At 48.6% G+C, this 18,438-nt stretch overlaps 1 protein-coding gene across 1 annotated transcript in view; it reads left to right on the top strand.

The window, feature by feature from the left end:
- Positions 1 to 18,438, top strand: part of SHANK1 (SH3 and multiple ankyrin repeat domains 1) — a 64,859-nt gene that overhangs the window by 28,856 nt on the left and 17,565 nt on the right. The window contains exons 14-17 of the mRNA XM_054993319.1: positions 15,091 to 15,173; positions 16,173 to 16,297; positions 17,148 to 17,283; positions 17,768 to 17,851. Of these exons, the coding sequence (XP_054849294.1) occupies positions 15,091 to 15,173; positions 16,173 to 16,297; positions 17,148 to 17,283; positions 17,768 to 17,851 (428 nt within the window). The remainder of the gene's footprint in view (positions 1 to 15,090; positions 15,174 to 16,172; positions 16,298 to 17,147; positions 17,284 to 17,767; positions 17,852 to 18,438) is intronic.

The following is an 18,438-nucleotide window of genomic DNA, read 5'->3' as shown; positions in this document are numbered from 1 at the left end:
GGGACTGAGAAGGAATTAGCTTTAGGTCATTTCTCACGTTCTTGTGTGATTTGTGGCTTGGCTTGCTTTCTTGAGATATCTGAAATGATTGTCCAAAAAGACGACAGTAGCGTGATGCAGCCTGCTTACGGCACTCAGTGCTCTGATTTCTGTGAGGGGAGGTGGGGTACTATTGTACAGAACCAAATTAGACGTGATGCTTTATCTTGTCCTTTCAAACGTAGGGTTTATATCACAAATACCGAGTCATAAATCTTAATCTGATTCTTCACTAGTGGTTATTTATTTATTTAGAAAATGTATATGTCACCATCCCAGAAAATATGAAACCATCAGTTTTGTTAACAATTTAAAACCTAGCATTGAATATCCAGCCAGGGCATTAAAAAAGCCCCAAACATTTATCTGTTCAAGGCTCATAAAACAATTCTCAGGCTGGAAGCAGACTATTAAAATGATGTTAAAAGATTAACCATTTTATTAAAAAGAAACTCTTTGGTCCTGTGCCTAAAAGACAGTAGGTGAACCTCAAGGGGAAGAGAGCATTCCACATGCAAAATAACACCACTGTAAAAGGCCTGTCTCTGCTCACCACTCACTTCCCCTCGGAAAGTGGAGTACAGAAAGCAGAGCTTGTGAGGAACATCTTGACTGGTAGTCTTCACAGTACAGCTCATTTGCATGGCTGGCTCTGTAATAAAGTAGCCTGAAGAATTTGCCTCAGGCAGCAGATTTGGGTGTGTGTGGCAACTTTCCACCATGCCCTTTGCCAGCCAGCCAGATCCCCACCTGCCACTCGACTGAAGTCGCCCCCCCACTCCGCCACCAAGAGTCAAATGAACTGATCCTTCTTAGCTCCTTGCTGCTTCAGGCCTCATGTATGCAAGCTCTAAACACTTGAGAGATTTCTTCGTAGAAGAGTTCGGCCACCATTTCTGGGTTCTTGTTGCCATGGCAATGAATGGTGGCCAAACTCTTGGGAGAGGATGTAACCTCATGCGAGTTCAGGACGTCCTTGCAGATAACGCACGGCAGCAGGGGTAATCATGAGGTAAGGAGGGTTCTCACCGCTGGTTACTGGACTCTGAACTACTAATGTTCACAGGGAATGGGGATGGATGAGATAATGCCACTCTGAGCACCTTGGGGAAAAGGTGAGACATAAATATGAGATTTTTTAATTAATATTTGCTAAGAAAATGCCAAGAGGTCATATATATGTGGTAGAAATGGGTTCAGTGCAGCTGGATTTTTCACTCAACAGTATCCAGTTCTTCTCTATACTACAGCTCCTGTCCCACATGGCTTTTGTCCGTGTGTGTCACATTGTCTCCAGCATAGGCCTTTGGGGTGATCAAAGAGGAACCCCTCCTCCCTTTCTCACCAGCAGAAAAGCTAGTTGGATCTAGTCATGTTAGGGATCCCATTCCCCTGGTGGGGGTGGGGACTCCCTTGCTCCCAGCCTCCGCTCTACCCCCTGCCACCTCTCACCTGGCCGGCGGGGGTGGGAGGGGAGGCATGGGGAATGAGCCCAGGAGCCCTGCAGTGCGCTCCTGCATGCTCCCGAGCACTTCCTTATTGTGCCAGGAATGATGCCCCTTCCTACCCCCCCCCCATTCTGTGGTTTGGGTTCCAGAGGACCTGGCAACCCTAAACCCAGTCTTTAATAATCCGAAGAGCCATACATTTTCCTGTTCTAAATAAAAATTAGGTTTTTTTAAAAAATGAGGCCATGTTGCTGCTCTCGTGGCTGTGTATCCGGCCACTCCACTGAGCAACCTTTCTCCAGCCTAAGGAAACTTCAACAAGTGGCTGGCTCTTTTTTTAAAGGAAGAGATACTCAAGGTGGAGAAAGAATCCATAGAGTGGAGGAATTTCCTCCAGCATAAGGCTGGATAATTTTATTTATTTAGTTCATGTATACCCTGCCCTTCTCCCCAATGGGGACCCAAAGCAGCTTGCCTCATTCTCCTCTCATCCATTTTATCCTCACAACAACCCTGTGAGGTAGGTTAGGCTGAGAGAATGTGACTGGTCCAAGGTCACCCAGTGAGCTTCCATGGCAAAGTGAGGATTCAAACCTGGGTCTCCCAGAGCCTAGCACTCTAACCACTACATCCTACTGCCTCTCAATTATTAGTAGTATTACACCTCTAGTCCAAATTTCAAAAGGTCCTAGGCTATGATCTGAAGGGTTGTCGAGTTTTTTTTACCACAACCCCAAATGCTTCCAGGTCCCAAGGTGTGGTCTGAAGACCCATGATCCAGTCCTCTTTCTGAAGTTCAGCTGGTATGGATCTGATCACAGGGAGACTGCCTGGCAGGCCTAGGAAGAAAGGCAGGATAAATACTGAAAGCATTACTGGCAATAGCAATCCCCATTTATATCATGTTTCAGAGCGTTCTAAGTCCTTCATTGAGATGATTGTCAGTAATCTCTTACAGCAAGCCCATAAAATAAGTCAATCTTATTTTCCCTGTGGTGCCAGATGAGCTGGAGGAGGGAATTGAGGCTGGAAACTACTGGCTTGTCTAGGGGCTTGGCTAAGGTAACAGAGAAAACTTTGTGTGTTTAAAGCTGATTACATACACAGTATGGGGGGGGGGGTTGATGAAAGAAGCAGGAAGCGCAATTCAGGAGAAGCGCAAACCCTCCCTTTCCTGCAGCCCTTCTTCTTAAGCCCTTTGCTCTCGGCCAGGCTCATTTCTGGTGTCAGACTGATGCCTGAGAGCAAAGTGCCTGAGAAGAAAGGTAGAAAGCTACTGGTACAGGGACAATTTTGTACCCTTCACCAGCATCCTTCTAAATCAGTGCCTACCCTCCACAACTCTAAATGATTCTGGCAGATCTGGATTTAACACATCTCATTTATCCTCAGGTCGCCTACCAAGTACACAGGGTGAGATTTCAAGTTGGATCCAGTCAAGTTTTTCACGCAATCTTGCCCTATTACCTACCTCATCGCAGCCCCTGTTTCCCATGACTTTTGTCCATGCAGGTCCCATGATTTCCGGCATAGCCTTTTTGTGGGGGGGTGATCAAGGAGGACCCCTTGCTCTCTCTTTCCTCAATGGAAAAGCTGATTGGATCCAACCCTTCACCTGGAGGTACTCAATACCGCCTCTTTGGGCCAGCAAGATGAGACACTGAGATAAGCATTTTTTTAAAAGCATCCATGCAATATCCTACTTCAAAAAGGTGGGTCAGTCATTTCCCAGCCCCAACACAGGGTTTTGCATATCATTACTAAGTTCCTCTCCCTGTGCCATTAGGACCCTGAATGGGGAGGAAAGACAGGCAGAGCAAATATCTGGGGTTTTTTCCTTTTAACAATAGCCCAGCGGTTACAGGAAATGGTTCCAGTCAGCAAAACTGCAGATGGCAAGGGTTAAGCGCCCTCTTTCCCATCCACCATGGTTCCAGTCTGCATCGGGGCCCTGTTCAACTGCTATTTCTCTTTAAATCCTCCAGAAGATCTGTCTGTGGAGCATGTCTAGTTTGGCTCAAACTCCCCTGTGCTTGCAAAGTCTGAGGCAAGAACATAAAGTGACTTGTCGGGCTCTGCATGTGACTTTTTCAAAATCTGGCAAGCTGCAGCTCCATCGAGCTCTGGACTGTACAGCAGTCACTGTGTACCGGAAGGCCAGCCTTTCTTTCCCTGCTAGGAAGTTCCTAGTGCACGGGGAAATGCCCTTCTGTTCTAAGGGCACAGATGTCTGCTGCTCAGGGACTGGCAAATATGTCTTCGCTTCTGTTTCGTACATGTGGAAGAGGCCAATTTTTCAGCTCTCTTATTAGACTAATTATGGTAGCACCCTCTGTTTCCAGATCTGGTGATATGAATCATTTACCCAGCACTTACAATGTACAAAGTGCTTTATTATCGTTACCTTCATTAGCCTTGCAAGAAGCCTGCAAGAGACAGATGGGGAGCTGAGCCTGTCACTTGCCCAAGGCATTCAGTGAGAGAGGACCAGAGCCCAGCCCTCCCTGGTCCATGTTTAACCGCTGCCGGCCATTGCTTGAGCCTGTGCTTCTCTCGGTAACTCCTGTCCCATTGAGCTCCCTACTCATCTTAGAGCATCCCGAGAATCTTGAATCTTCATCTTCACACAATTCTCTGGAGGTGGCTGCCCCAGGCAATCCTCGATCCAACATCCTTCACCTTAATCGGCTCCCTCTCAAAGGCCCCAGAGCCATGGTTCCCCACCCATTTGCTCAAATACATTGGAATCACCCCCTTCCCAGGAACCACAGGTGTACTTCTTCACATTCTTTCTCTCTTTGCAATGCCCATGGAAAAGCAGCCCTCCTTCTGATACCTTAGACTGTGCTCTAGCCAAGCCCTTTGTCATTCCCTTGGAGACTGTGGATTTCTCTGACCCTGTTAACTCACAATCAAAATGCCCTTCTCATCTTCACTGGGACTGGTTGTGGAAAAAAACAAGTACAATATAAATTCCTGTCTTTGCCCCCACTCTCAGGCTTAATGCCTGAGACAGCAGCAGTGGGGCAGGCTACTCCCCACCATGCTTTTCAGGGTCAAATTACCATCATGGAACTCCAGTCTGATGGGCAGCTTGGCTCTCCATTCTGTTACCTGGTGGTGCAGGTCAGCAGCCACAGCACCATCCCCCCCCCTCATTCCCAATGGTTAATAGAGCCTCCTTCAGCCATGGATTAAGGGTTGCCTAACACGGAAACAGATACTAAGAGTTGAATAGAGTATGATAATACAGGCATAGTTGTCCCTGCTATAGACATCAATTTTCTTTTCTCTCACTAGGTTTTGCAGGTTTTTGATATGCTACAACAACCTGCAGAACCTGTTTAGCAAAGATGATAATGGGATGGGGGAATGCACACCTTGGGCAGCAATGCTTTTCTCATAGTCTTTCAGCTCTCTAACTTCATCTTCTCAGATCTTGTATTTGTGCCTGTTTGTACTCCTTAAGTCAGTTGCTGTTCTAAGAGTGGACAAGTAGCAGCAGACTACTCTAGAAGACTAAAGTCTGATTCAGGCTCCTTTTATTGAAAGTAGCTACTGTGCATTAAATCTGGTTTAAGTGACAAAAGCAAATACACCCTTTACACCATGATGGGGTAATGCCACTGTGATGTGAAATGAGGGCACAGTGAGTGGAGAAAAGGTAAATCACCCACTCCTGTTTTTCTGGTACGAATTGCACCTTCTTGAAATGGATTATAAAACAAATACGTCCACCATCAGGTTATAGTTTGTGCATAATGGGTAGTTTGTCTGTAATAGCCCTTGAGAGATCTAGTCTCCATGAAATACCCCAGTGACTTTGGCACTGGGTCATGTCTGTTTGAGACTGACTTCTTTGCTTTCTCGTGCCCTCTGACTCAACTCCCATCCCCATTTGTCTGAAGAAGGGGTTCCAGAAAAGACAGGAGACAAGAGTCATTAAACTTTTAGATTTGCTGCAGTTACCCTCCCCCCACCAGTCCTGAACTCCGCCACTTGCTTTCTGCTCAGTGCTGTGCCCATCAGTTGAGACCCACTGCCAATTGCCCGTCCTGTTCTCCTGTACCTAATTCCCCTAAATTCTAATCTATGTCCCCCTTTCCTGTAGAATTCTGGCCCTCGATCCCACCACTGCCAAATACTGCCCTCTTTCATGACCTAGGTGTCGCGAATAACTCGGATTACTCCTCCTCCTGGGGTTCCTTCCCTACCCTGTTGTCTCCCTTGGGTTCTTGCCAATGACCCTGAAGCCAGCCTGCTGTCCTCCATAGCTCAACCTGGGCTACCCCTCCCCCGCTGCCCTGGATCCTTTCATTTGGCTCTCCCTCCCCACAGACCCACTTATTACAGGCTTCTGTGCCTGCGATGCTCCGAAGCGCACTGTGCTGCATTCCATGCTTTCAGCAAACGTCCTTGAGCTTAGCAAGCAAGGATTGCCTCTAGGAGCTGGCTGGTTTGGGGGGGCCTTTTGAATCTGGAAACTGGGACGGCTTGACCCAGCGCTCTTGGCGGAGGTGCCGTGGGATCTGTGCACCCCCTTAAGCAAGTACATTGCTCCTACTTTGCACCACGAGGTTGGCACGATTCCTGGACAGCAAGGGGCTGGATTGGCCCAGAACTCCTTGGGGCATTGACCTTTGCCCCCCCCAGCAGCTGGTAAAGATGGGACGAATCCGGGCACCAGCTGCCTCATGAGGCAGTCGGACAGCACCATGGGGCCAGATGTGGCTGGGTGAGTCAGGTGGGTTCTAGGAAAACTGAGAGGGAGGTGTGTGTGTGTGTGTGTGGGAGGGGAGATTATGGGGGGGATGTGAGTGCCTCACGGATGGGAAGTTATTGAAGGGATCCGTTTCTCTTCCATTATGTCTTCAACTGCTTCTGTAATGGGAATGTATTTGAAGAGCGGTAACAGTGAGAGCAGTAACATGGGCTAACGTGGGGACAGGTGATGGGGAGAAAAATCTCTGACCCTGAAGCTCAAAGAAAAGACGTTGTATGGTGAATGCAAGAACTGAGGAGAGCTGTAGAGGAAAGCTCTTGCGTGCGTGTGAAAAGGAAAAAAACCATGGGTTATTATAGTCTTTCAGAGAGCTTGTGCGCTTCTGTACAAAGGCCTTGAGGGCTGTGCAAACCACATACGGGAGAAAGAATGAGGACTTGTGCACATTTTGTGTTTTGTCCCATTTATCCAGTATGGGGGCAAATTAGTTTCGTACCGCAACTGTTGTTGTTGGCTTCCATGCAATGCCAGCGAGAGAGAGCGGTCTGCCTTGGAGGAGATTCTTGCTGACTGCAAGTGAATCACCTCTAGTGGCTGCTTAGAGGCAGGCTCTAAGTTGACAAGGGCAAACATGCATCTTGAGCCCTACAAGAAGGAACACATTTTGATAAGAGCAGAAAAAACAGAGTCAAAAGGGTTAAACACCCGTCTGTCTGTCTCTCCCCTCCCCACAGCCTCTTGGCTCAAAATGGCTTCCCAAATCTGCTTTTTGTTTTACATACGTATGAGATTCATGACTCGTATTGTCGATTAATATGTCATTTGTCCATAATAGTATTAGGAAAATGTTACCATTAATAATGTGGGTTGTGTGTGCACACTTTACTGGCCTTGTGCTGGAATGCCTGTTCCATATAAATCGTGTGGATGTACGGGATATGCCTATCAACAGGCAGGTATTATACCTTGATTGCAAAGAGATAGCCATGTTAGTCTGTTGTAGCAAATAAAATGAAGGTCTAGTGGTACCATAAGGACTAGTAACATTTATTTCAATATGAACTTTCATGAATCAGTACTCAGGTCTTCAGATACGTACATCTGATATCTATGTATATTAGATATCTAAACCAAACTACTTCTTATTGAGCAACTTATAAGAAAGATTCTGTTTTATTTCCATGCATATCTGCAAAAGTGAGCAGTGACTCACAAAAGCTCTTATATAAATGTCATTAGTCTTAAAGGTGCCACTGGACTAATGTAATATATCTGCAAGTTACAGTTTAATAAAATAGACCAAGAGACGATTTTCCCCAGACCAACATCTACCTTTACAGAAATGTACACTTTAAAGTTCCCTAGAAATCCCAGTCAAAATGGATCGAGCAATATCTCATTTATGTCTTCAGCCTGCTGTTGAGCAAGTTTCTCCCAAAATGTGTTTCCAACCAAATGTCATTTAGGATCAGAGTGCTACTGGCTAGTAACACTTGTATTAAACCCTAGCTTGTTTTAAGAACATGCAGGGCTTTTTTTCAGGGGGAATGCGGTGGAACAGAGTTCCAGCACCTCTTGAAAATAATATTATTTCAAAGAAACCCATGCGTTTCCTCCTCATTTCCCTCTTGAGAGTTCCGCCACCTCTTTTCCCAGAAAAAAACCCCTAAGTACATGTATTTGCCCTTTCTGCCTGTTAAAAGACTCTTGTGGATTTTCTATAAATGCATGTTTGTATGCAAAGATATTGTTTTCCTTGTTTTATCTTCTGACCTCTAAGATTCAGAAAGCAAACAGTGTCAACACATGTAAATAGTTTCAGAGGGGTAGCCCTGTGGGTCTGCAATAGAACAGCAGGATTTGAGTCCAGTGGCATCTTAAAGACCAACAAGATTTTCAGGGTATAAGCTTTTGAGAGTCAAAGCCTCCGTCAGATCACATGTAAAGATTAACTTAAGTCTATGCAAGTTAATACCCACACATAGCTGTGTCATTCTTTAAAAAAGAAGAAGTTTCTGGTCATCTAGAAGAAAAGCAAGCAGTAGGGAATCTGCTTACTTTTGTGTATGAATATGCAGCGTCTGTGAAAGAATCACATTGTATGTGATAGGAAGAGCAGCTTTGCAGCTAGAATAGTAACAGGAGGAGGACCGTATTGTGGTTTGGCAAGTGAAATGTAACCAGTTCTAGGAGGCTGATTTACAGGTCCCATTAAATTCACTGGGGCTTATTCCTAAATCAGTCAGCATAGAACTGTAGCCCATGGCTGCAAATTCTATATACCACTTCCTTTACAAATAAATCTCATTTAGCCAAGTGGTACTGACTTCCAAGTCAACATGCCTAGGGTTATGGACATAGGGCTGCAATCCGATGTGGTCAATTTGGGAGTAAATCCCATGGATGACAATGGGAGAACATGATTTACTCAGAACAAAGGGTAGATTTAAACACATGGAAGTGTGTGACACGTTCTAGGATGTGATGGGCTCTGATGCTCCCAGACTTCTGACAAGCTGCCAGAGTCTTACTTGAAGAAAACCGAAGTGTCAGTGGAGTCTTTGGCGTGGCCTTCCCTCACTCTGTAGCTATTTAAAAATACAAGGTTCCTTCTTTGCATGGATGTCCACAGGAGGTGCTTGCCCCCAGAACCCTAAATTTACTGATCTGCATCAGGTTATCTGCAGTTACAATTGACAGATATTAAGTTGCCCCCTCCCCTCAAAAATTATTTCTGCAGGTGTCCCTGGCTCCTCTAGCACTGAGGAGCTGGAACTGGTTTGGGAACTAGGGACAAAGTAGGTCTCCACATTTTCATTCTCTAGATTCCAGAAGAAGTTCCCTCTCCCGATGACTGTTCATAGAGCAAACCCTCACCCAGTCTCGCACCTAGTTCCCACCCACCCCCTGCAATTTACAGGTAGGTCTTTAGACAAATGGTCTCAGGTAGCAGAATGGGAGGCCCCTTCCTCAGAAATGGGGCATTTAGAAGTTGGTTCCTTTGTTTAACTCCACAATGCTACACTTTTATATAGAGCCAGGGATGCATCCATCTCTGATGTGGTGATTGCTGTTTCTACAAGGTATGTTCTGGGGTCATCAGGTGCTGGCCAGGGAATGAAACTGAAACAAAACCTTTGCCAGTATAAATGTGTATTGCACTTTCCGTATACCGCCCCCCCCACATATATATGAGTATGTGTGTCTATACACACGCGCACATGCACACAGTGCAATCCGTACCTTCAGCCTAAGCCAACGGGCACAGGGGACCCGACCTCAGCTCAGCAGTCACAGCCTGACCTGTGTGCGGGCGGGCGGGCGTTCGGATCGCGCCCACCCCGTGCACAGGACCAGGGTCTCTGCACATGCTCAGAGGCCTCCCTCCGCCGGCTCGGCTCGCCTCCCCTTGGAGGCGCTTGGGGCCAGCCGGCCTGCCCGCTTCCTGCAGTGCCGCGGCATCGCCTGTGCGCGCAAGGGGTTAAGCAAGCGTGCCGGCTGGTCGGCGTGCGCTCTCCCGCTCGCTCCGGCGACGGCGTTGGACTCGGGCTCCTGGCGCCAAGGAACCAGGCCGGCCGGCCCTGCCCGTGTCCCCCGCTCTCCTTCGCCTCTCTCCTTCGCCGTCGTCGCCCTCCTCCTCCTCCTCTCCCGCGGTGCCATGATGTGAGTATGGTGCAGCCTTCCCGCCGCCGCCGCCGCCGCCGCTAGTGCCGCTGCTGCTGCGCCCCTCGCCCGCCTCCCCATCCCACCGCGCGCCCCTAGAATGTGGCTGGGCCCCGCGGCGGCGGCAGCGGCGGCTGGGAGCCCGGGATCGGCGGCGCCATGGCCCGCTACGACGGCGGCGGGAGCCAGCAGCAACAGCAGCCGGCCCTCTCGTCCAGCTGGCCGGCCTTGGGGCCCCGGCGACGGAGCGTCTGGTACATCTACAGGTACGGTCGGAAGAGGAGGAAGACGAGGAGCAGCCCGGGCGGCGGCGGCCTCCCAGCCCCAGCGAGCCGGCCCCCAGCCCCAGCCCCATTCATGCCTCAGCGGACCCCCCTCGCCCGGCGCCCCATTCATCCCTTCGCCTCGCGCCCGCCCTCCGCAGCCCATTCACCGCCCGCGCGTCCGCCATTCATGCAGCCATTCAGCCAGCCAGCCAGCGCGGCTGCCGGCTCCCAGCTCGCGCCCTCCACGCACGACGCCCCCCTTCCATGCATCCGGCCATTCAGCCCTGCGCGCGCCCGCCGGATTGATGGATGGATGGATGGCGGGGGGGGGGGGGGCGAGGAGCCACGGGGGACGAGAGCCGGGCCGTGCGCGCGTGTTCGGGTGATGGGCTGGAGGCGCTGGCCGGGCAGTGATGGGGAGGCTTGGGTATGTGCGCGCGCAGGGCCGGGGGGGGGGGGGGATTAGCATGCCTCTCGGGGAGAGGTGTGTGGCTTGTTTTGAGAGGCTTGCGCGTGTGGTCGCTGTGTGCGTCAGTGAGGGCTTCTCTGTGTGTGTGCGTGTCCATGCGGTCTGTGTGTGTTTATGTGTATCTCTGCATACAGGGCAGGGTGTGCTGTATGTTTGCGTATGGGGCCGCTTAGAGACCAGCGTAGGATTTGCGCCTCCGGATGTATGCACAGCGCAGACAGTGTGTGTTCCTTCCTCCAACGGTTTTGGGTTGGCATCGTTATGCACGAGAGCACCTTCAGTGTGCAAAGCGACATGGGTGTATGCTGCGAAGTGCGCTCGAATACGTCTGTGAAGGCTTGAGTATATGTGTGCATCTGGGGGTGTGTGTCTGTGCTTGGGCATGCATTGGGCGCCATCCGCTGCATGCAGCCTCAGCATTGGTTAATGCTGCTGAATTGTATTGCTCTGCTGAGATCACAGAGGCAAAGGAGTTCCTGAAAAAGAAAGCCCTGAGTATACATGTATGCTCACCTGCCTTTCTGTGGCACATGTGTGAATTGTGTGGACGTATTAATATATGTACTTGTGTGTTGATCAGGACTTGAAAGCCTTATAGATTGTTTAATCCTTTGTGGGAGAACCTCAGAATCCCAGCACCAAGCCTGTGTAGCATGGTATACTAAATCCTGTGCATGCATTAAAAGATGCTTCCTTGTGTTGGATACACACACACATGGTACAACATTTGTATAATATGTCTGTGCAGAGTGCATGGCAGGGAAGCCTTCCTGTTTATATATTTGTGTATATGCAAACATAGTTTATCTCTGTTAGGCCTTGTGTATAGTTGTTGTATGCTGCTATGTATGTGTTTATCTTTGATGCGATAGGTGTTTGTAAGGTATGCATCTCTGTGTATGCATATGTACATACTGTGTAATATTCTGTATATATTTACAGCACACATTAAATGTGAATTTCACATGTACTTTTGAACCTGTGTGATGATATGGGTAATTGCATGTTGGGATGTATGCATACACATAAAGATATATTGGAGAACCTGAACGCATGCCCTCCTATTCATGACTGTTGCGTACATGCAAGTTACTGACTTTACTGATAAATACAAACATTTGAGCATGATATGTATGTTTCTGTACATGGGCATGTTTACGTTACGTGCATGTTATCCCTTGAACAAACAAGCCAGTCTCTGCATATGTTGGATTGTTCCTAATAGATTAAGGCATCCACTTTATTTTTTTTAATTGGAAGATTGAGGATTCTAAATCCCTTTACAGTGAGCTGCAGTTTTCGACCCTGCAGTGTATATAAGGCTGGTTGAGTGTTGTCCTGGATTGGGCCCTTGAGATTAGGAACCAAAAAAGAGATGCTTCCAAATCCTTTCTGTAGAGAATTTGTGTAAATGTCTTCCTCAAAAAAAGAAGGCAGGCCCTTCAGTTAGGAGTGATTCACTTAGAATGTGGGGCTTGTGTGCCTGAAAATGCAAGTTGATGGATTTTTTAAACATTTGAGCAAGGCCATTGACTTCCTTTCGAGAGAGTGCTGACAGTTGCCCCGCTACATACTGCACGAAGATTTCTGATAAGCCCCGTTCCAATGGACCTGAGATGTGGAGCAAATGGAAGGCTGCCTCCCTATTACCATTTCTTCCTTGCTGGTTGGTTCTGTGCAGGTCTCCAGAACTTCCAAGTTGGTTCTGAGTCATTGCTGCGTGCATCTGGAAAATGCTTTGTGTATCTTTTTTCATGGGGGTGTAAAACATTGGTGTTTGAACGCAACAAAAATGGTCTTTCTTCTGTCCCCGTTGGCCTGTGGGGGTTCTTTGTTTATATGAAAGAGGAAACTGGGTTTGGGTGCGCGCTTGCTTGCATTTTGGAGATCTTTGGAGTGTTGAGTCCCTTTCTGTATTAGGTGGAAACTGGATTCGTACATGATGTGTGCATACTTTAGAGGGCATAGATAAGAACGCACTTGGGCATGAATTTTCACTTGTGAGCATGGTTTGCTCTGTATGGGATGATATCTATTGCTTATCCCAGTAGCATGAATGTGCTATGTGCCAGCAAGTTCCCCTTCTATTGCTAGCTTCAACCAGGGCTTTTTTTCAGCTGGAACACGGTGGAATGGAGTTCTGGAACCTCTTCAAAATGGTCACATGGCTGGTGGCCCCGCCCCCTGATCGCCAGTTTACTAAACTCCCCTCTGTCTGGAGATCAGGGGGCGGGGCCACCAGCCATGTGACCATTTTCGTAGAGGGTGATTTAAACTTTTTAAAACTCCCCCCTTGTTCCAGCTGACCCAAAGTGACATCATTGGCCGTGGGAGCATGTGTGCACTTTGTGCGCGCACATGTGGTTCCAGGGGCACCACCTCCCGCCAAGAGTTGCCCCCTGTGCTAGCAACCCACTGAGTTCTACCACCTCTTTTCTCAGAAAAAAAGCCCTGGCTTTAACTATCCAGGAAGGTGTATGGTATCGTTGCACGCCTGTGCATATTATGTATGTGCATATTACGTATTGCTTCCATTAGTTCATCTGCTGGGGCAAATGTACTCAAAAGAGTTTGGAGCACATTTCCAACTGTGTTGTGTAGGAGTTGTGCACACCTCTCCTTCTTACACACACACAAGCATGCATTATGTTGTGGCCATTGGAGGTCTGCATTATGCACCAAATATGCCTCTCTGTACATCGAAGCAAGCATTGTGTATGGTAGATGTTTGCACAGCCGTAAGTCACCACACACAATGCGGCCTCCTCAGCCACGTGTTGTTGCCCACCAAGTGCTTGACAGCCCTCCTTTCTTTGCATTCCTTGGCAGGCTGAAAAATAAGGTTTATTAAGCCCCCCAGTGGATCTCCACAGACAACTTGCAACCTGCCTTTTGGCTTGGTGGCTCACGGGTCATGCAGGCCTCTTGTTAGAATTGTTAGCTGTCCATGTTACAAGTCCTGTGATAGATAACATGTAACTCATGATGGAAATCTGTGCCAAGGGAAATAACATTGGGAGATTCAAATGAATGTCTGTGCAGCTTTGAGGGTGGTGGTGGGGAGAGGCCGTGGCTCAATGGTAAAGCTGCTGCTTGGCACGCAGAAAGCCCAGCTTCAATCCACAGCAGCTCCAGTTTAAAGTTTCAGGTAATAGGGAGGATGTGAAAGAACTCAGCCTGAGACCCTGGAGAGCCACTGCCAGTCAGAGTAAACGATATGACCTTGATAGGCCATTGATCTGCTTCGGTATAAGGCAGCTTTATGTGTTCATGCAAGACGCGGTGCTGCTTCTGGTTGGTGATGAGAACTGGAGGCTCGCCAGCCACACAGCCTGGTGTCTGCTGCCCTTTCCCTGATCAGTTTGTTGTGTTTCGCTGCTTCAGACTGTGCTGGTCCAGGCTACATGGGAAGCCTACAAAGTACTTTCATCCTCAAGATGAACTTCATTTAGGAGACTGGGCCTTGCAGCAATCACTGCAATTTGCAGTTATAGGGAGTGGTGGCTGCTACTGGCTGCATTTGCAATGTCGGAGGCCCATGCAGCACGTGTACATGCTGTGCTTGCAGCCAGGTTGCTTGTGCTGAAGGAGGTTGCATTGTGGTACTGTTTCTGGAGGATGCGTGGCCCTGAACCGCGCATTCTAGGTTTGCGGTGTTGTTGCCTTGGGTTCCATGCTTGCACATACAGTCCTAAGGCTATGGGGTCTTTGCAGAGTCTTCTGCATCACCAGTGCAGTGCCCAGTGCAGTGCCACCGAGCTTGCACAGTACATTTTACATTGCAGGGCTGTTGCTATGTGCAGCACACTCTTATTTCCCTCGTGGTAGTGCTGCTTGTAATGAAGACTGTGCAGTAGGCGCTCCGTTTGAAGTGGATGCCTGGGTAACATCTTCTGTGTTTCCTAGGCTGCTGCTCTGTATGGTAGATCTGTACTATAGAATATCTTTGCAGTGTGAAGTTTGAACTCTGGTTGTCTCACTGCTCAGACCATAACACTGTGCAGTGTGTTGGAAAGGGGTAGTATGTTTACCCTGACTTCTGTTTTTTGTGCAGCGCATGTGATACTTCCAAGTACCAGAATCGTGTGTTCCAGGGAAGGTTTAGATTTGCATTGCTAAAGCTAAGTACAGCAGGGCCTTGAAGCGCTTTTTGATTGTGCAGTGCTGTTTTCTTTTGCAGGGTACCTATTCAGGACCTTGTGTTGCCTTGTCCAATGGTTTGTGTTCTTACGGCATGGACTACATGTGCTGTGTTCAGAATGCCAGGTTTTTTTTCTTTTGCAAGAATGAGGAGGAGGAAAGGTTTGGTGCCAGCACCGTGGACTCTTTGCATGCATGGTGCAGTGTTTGCAGCTAGAATAGTGCATGGACGGTGTTTTAGGCACTTGTTATTTTCTGTACATCGAGAGAACGTCTGACTTGGGAATCCTCTTTGGAATGGGACTGGCCTCTCACATGTCTTGTTGTCTCTCTCCTTTGCAGTGACTACATCATTAAAGAGAAGACGGTGCTACTGCAGAAGAAGGACAACGAAGGATTTGGCTTTGTGCTGAGAGGGGCCAAGGGTGAGAGAGGGGGTCCGGACAGTGAGAGGAAGCGTGTGTGGAGATCGAGGGCCTGAGTTAGAGTCTAAGGATTTGTGTTAGAGTTAGAGGGAGCCTGAGTCTGTGCAGTCCAGCCACCCCCTCCCGTCTTCTGCTTTGGAAAGTCATGCTGGTCCACGCTCAAACTCAGTTAATGCAGGTCAGCTAGTTCTTCACCTGTTTAGACCACCCTCATATTGGAGCGGGGGTCCAAGGGTGGACCTGCGGAGAAATGAATGCTGGAAAGTGCTGACTCAGACATGTGCCAGAATGATGTAGTGGTCAGAGTGTCAGAATCAGATCTGGGAGACCCAGGTTCGAATCCCTGCTCTTCCTTGGAAGCTCCACTGGGTGACTTAGAAGACCAGCTGCTCTCTCTCTCAGCCTACCCTACTTCACAGGGTGGTTGTTGGGACGATAACATGGAGTCCAGTATTGGTTCCCCTAATTTGGTTCCCCATTGGAGAGAAAAGCGGGGTATCGACATCTAAATAAATCTTCTTTTGCTTGAGAGTGGACAGATGGAAGACAGTTTATGTCGAGGAAGAAGGTGCTGTGCAGCCCAAGTTTGGCTAAAGCCAACTTCACTTTACATCTTCAGCTTGCAGTAAACTATAGAGGGTCAGAATATAGACTCTGTTCCAAAACGAGAGGTGTGCTGGGCTCAGCATTTGTTGCTCTTGACCTGGGGGCCTGTATCTTAATCCCAGAGGTGAGTGTGGAAGGGATCAGGCTGGCTGTGATTTCACAGGGAAAGAAAGGTGCTTTGCACATGCTCAGAAACACTTACTAATACTTCGAAAGGGCCTTTGATTTGAAAACAGGTCTTGGATCTGAAATCAACCTTTGCCTTGAATTCCTAGGGAGCGGATGCCAAGGAAAGGAAGCACCGAGCAAAACTTTAATCCAGAATCCTGCTGCCCTTCCCCCTGGCTGGTGCTCAGCTCCAGTGATGTCACTGACACATCTCTCTCCCTACAGCGCAGACCCCCATTGAAGAGTTCACACCCACACCCGCCTTCCCAGCCCTGCAGTATCTCGAGTCAGTGGATGAAGGAGGCGTGGCCTGGCGTGCTGGTCTGCGTATGGGAGATTTCCTCATTGAGGTAACAGTTTGGCGGGCTGATCTGACATTCCTTGCAGGACCTTCCTGTGAAACATCGCACACATTACAAGGGGAGGGTGTGCATGGGCCCACAAGGGTTGCCAACTCCAGCTTGTGGAAATTCCTGGGGAGGGCAGAGTTTGGGAACAGGAGGGAGCTCAGCAGGAATGTGATGCTACGAAGTCTGCCCTCCAAAACTGCCATTTCGTGTAGTGGAATTGATCTCTGCAGTCTGGAGACCAGCTGTAACTCTGGGAGAGCTGCAAGTCCCACCAGGAGGTTGGGAGCCTTGGAGCCCACTAGGGCAGCTGCACTGGGCACCTGCATTATAGAATTAGCCGTGCCATTAGGGGATTTCTTATTAATTTCCAGTTTGGGGAAATCTCAGTGTTCAGTTTTTCCTAGAAAAAATACAGAGTTGAGTTGCACTTCCTTCAAATTCATGATTTTTCTTTGGCCTGACCACCTCCTACATACACATGCAAATGAGCTCAATCCAGCTCAAAATTGCCTACACTACCAGCCACTGTTCTCCAGGATCTGAGACCATGAAAGGGCTTTACCAGCCTCTGTTACCTGAGATCCTTTATCTAGAAATGTCAAGGATCAAGATTGAGATGCTCTGCATGCAGATCAGGTGCTCTGCCACTGAATTAGAGCCCAGCAGGCTTTTCCCCCACCTCAAGTCAGCCACTGGGACACTTGCAGGGATTGAGGCATGTCTGTAGGGGCATGAGAGAGAGCGCTGTGGAGGCTAGAGGGCCTTTGGAGTTCGGCCCACAGAGTTTGGATACAGCAGCCCTTTCCCAGTTCCCATGCTGTGTAAAATTACCTTAAACTCTCCTTTCCAGGTCAATGGACAGAATGTGGTAAAGGTCGGTCACCGGCAGGTTGTCAACATGATTCGTCAGGGTGGCAACAACTTGATGGTGAAGGTTGTCATGGTAACACGAAACCCGGAGATGGAGGAGGCCATGAGGAAGAAAGGTATCCCCAGTACATTCTGGGGTACAGTGTTTCTGGCTATCTGAGCATGGAAGGGAGCCCTTTAGCAGGAGTGCATTCTCCAGGGTGTACAGGACAGGAAGGCCCTTCTTGAGGTTTTCTAGGTGGTGAATGGGACATCAGAGGCAGGGGTAATTCCCCCCTGATGGAGGGAGTAGGAGCTTTCAGTTTCAAGGTCTTGACTAGCCGGGTACTAGCTTTCTTCAGGAGGAATTGAGTCTTGGTCGCCTGGGAAATGGAGTTGTCATTCCTCTGGTAGGTACCTCATGTCTTCTTGGGTCCTTGAGAGGCAAATGGGCTCCACTGCATTCAACAAAGCTGAAGCAGGATAGTAGGCAAACTTCAGAGCAAGTTTTGGAGGGAGGGACAGGGCCCCGTGGGTTGGGGGACAGTGATGGCAATTGGAGGATGTCAACAGGCAAGACCCCAGAGCCACATTGTCTTTTCATCTTTTTTTAACCTCTAGCTGCACCACAGCAGACGAGGCGGCTACCCCCACCAGCTATCTCCTTGCGCTCCAAATCCATGACATCTGAGCTGGAGGAAATGGGTAAGAGTGATAATATTTGTTTTTTGGTTTGATCTTTAGGCACTTTTCCGCCCCCAAAGGTCCTCAAAGTTACCATTGCCTATAGCAATGGGATGGAGGGAATTGCCCTTGTCACAGCAGGTTACTGATATATATGCACCCTCTAGGAGGAGGGGAGGCTGCACTGCAGCAGAAATTGACAGTGGCCAACAGACACAGCAATGAACTGCTGTTCGTAGTGGATATCTGATGACTATGCAGCTGACACCTGTGTCTTTCTGTGATCCTTTGGGGAAAGGCATTACTGTTGACTACAAGTCTTTAGCTGCAATTTATTTACCAACAGTATCCTTTGGGTCATTTCACAGTGGTGGAGGTTCATCCCCAAGTACATGTCAGTGCCTTAATGCAGGAGACGTACAAAAAGATGAGCTGGACTGGATTTTCTGTCTGCAGTGTACTTTTGATGAATTCATCCATAACGTGCAGAACCTGGATTTTCTAGTTGCAGAATTTTGGAGATTTGGGTTCAGCTGCCTGACAGCAGATACAGACATTCAGCTATCTCCAACCAAACATACCTTAGCTGTCCCCAAAAATCCCTCTCA

Source organism: Eublepharis macularius, chromosome 12 (genome assembly GCF_028583425.1).
Source record: "Eublepharis macularius isolate TG4126 chromosome 12, MPM_Emac_v1.0, whole genome shotgun sequence".
Lineage (NCBI taxonomy): Eukaryota > Metazoa > Chordata > Lepidosauria > Squamata > Eublepharidae > Eublepharis > Eublepharis macularius.
Note: the sequence above shows the minus strand (reverse complement) of the source record. Positions and strands in the feature narration are given on the sequence as shown.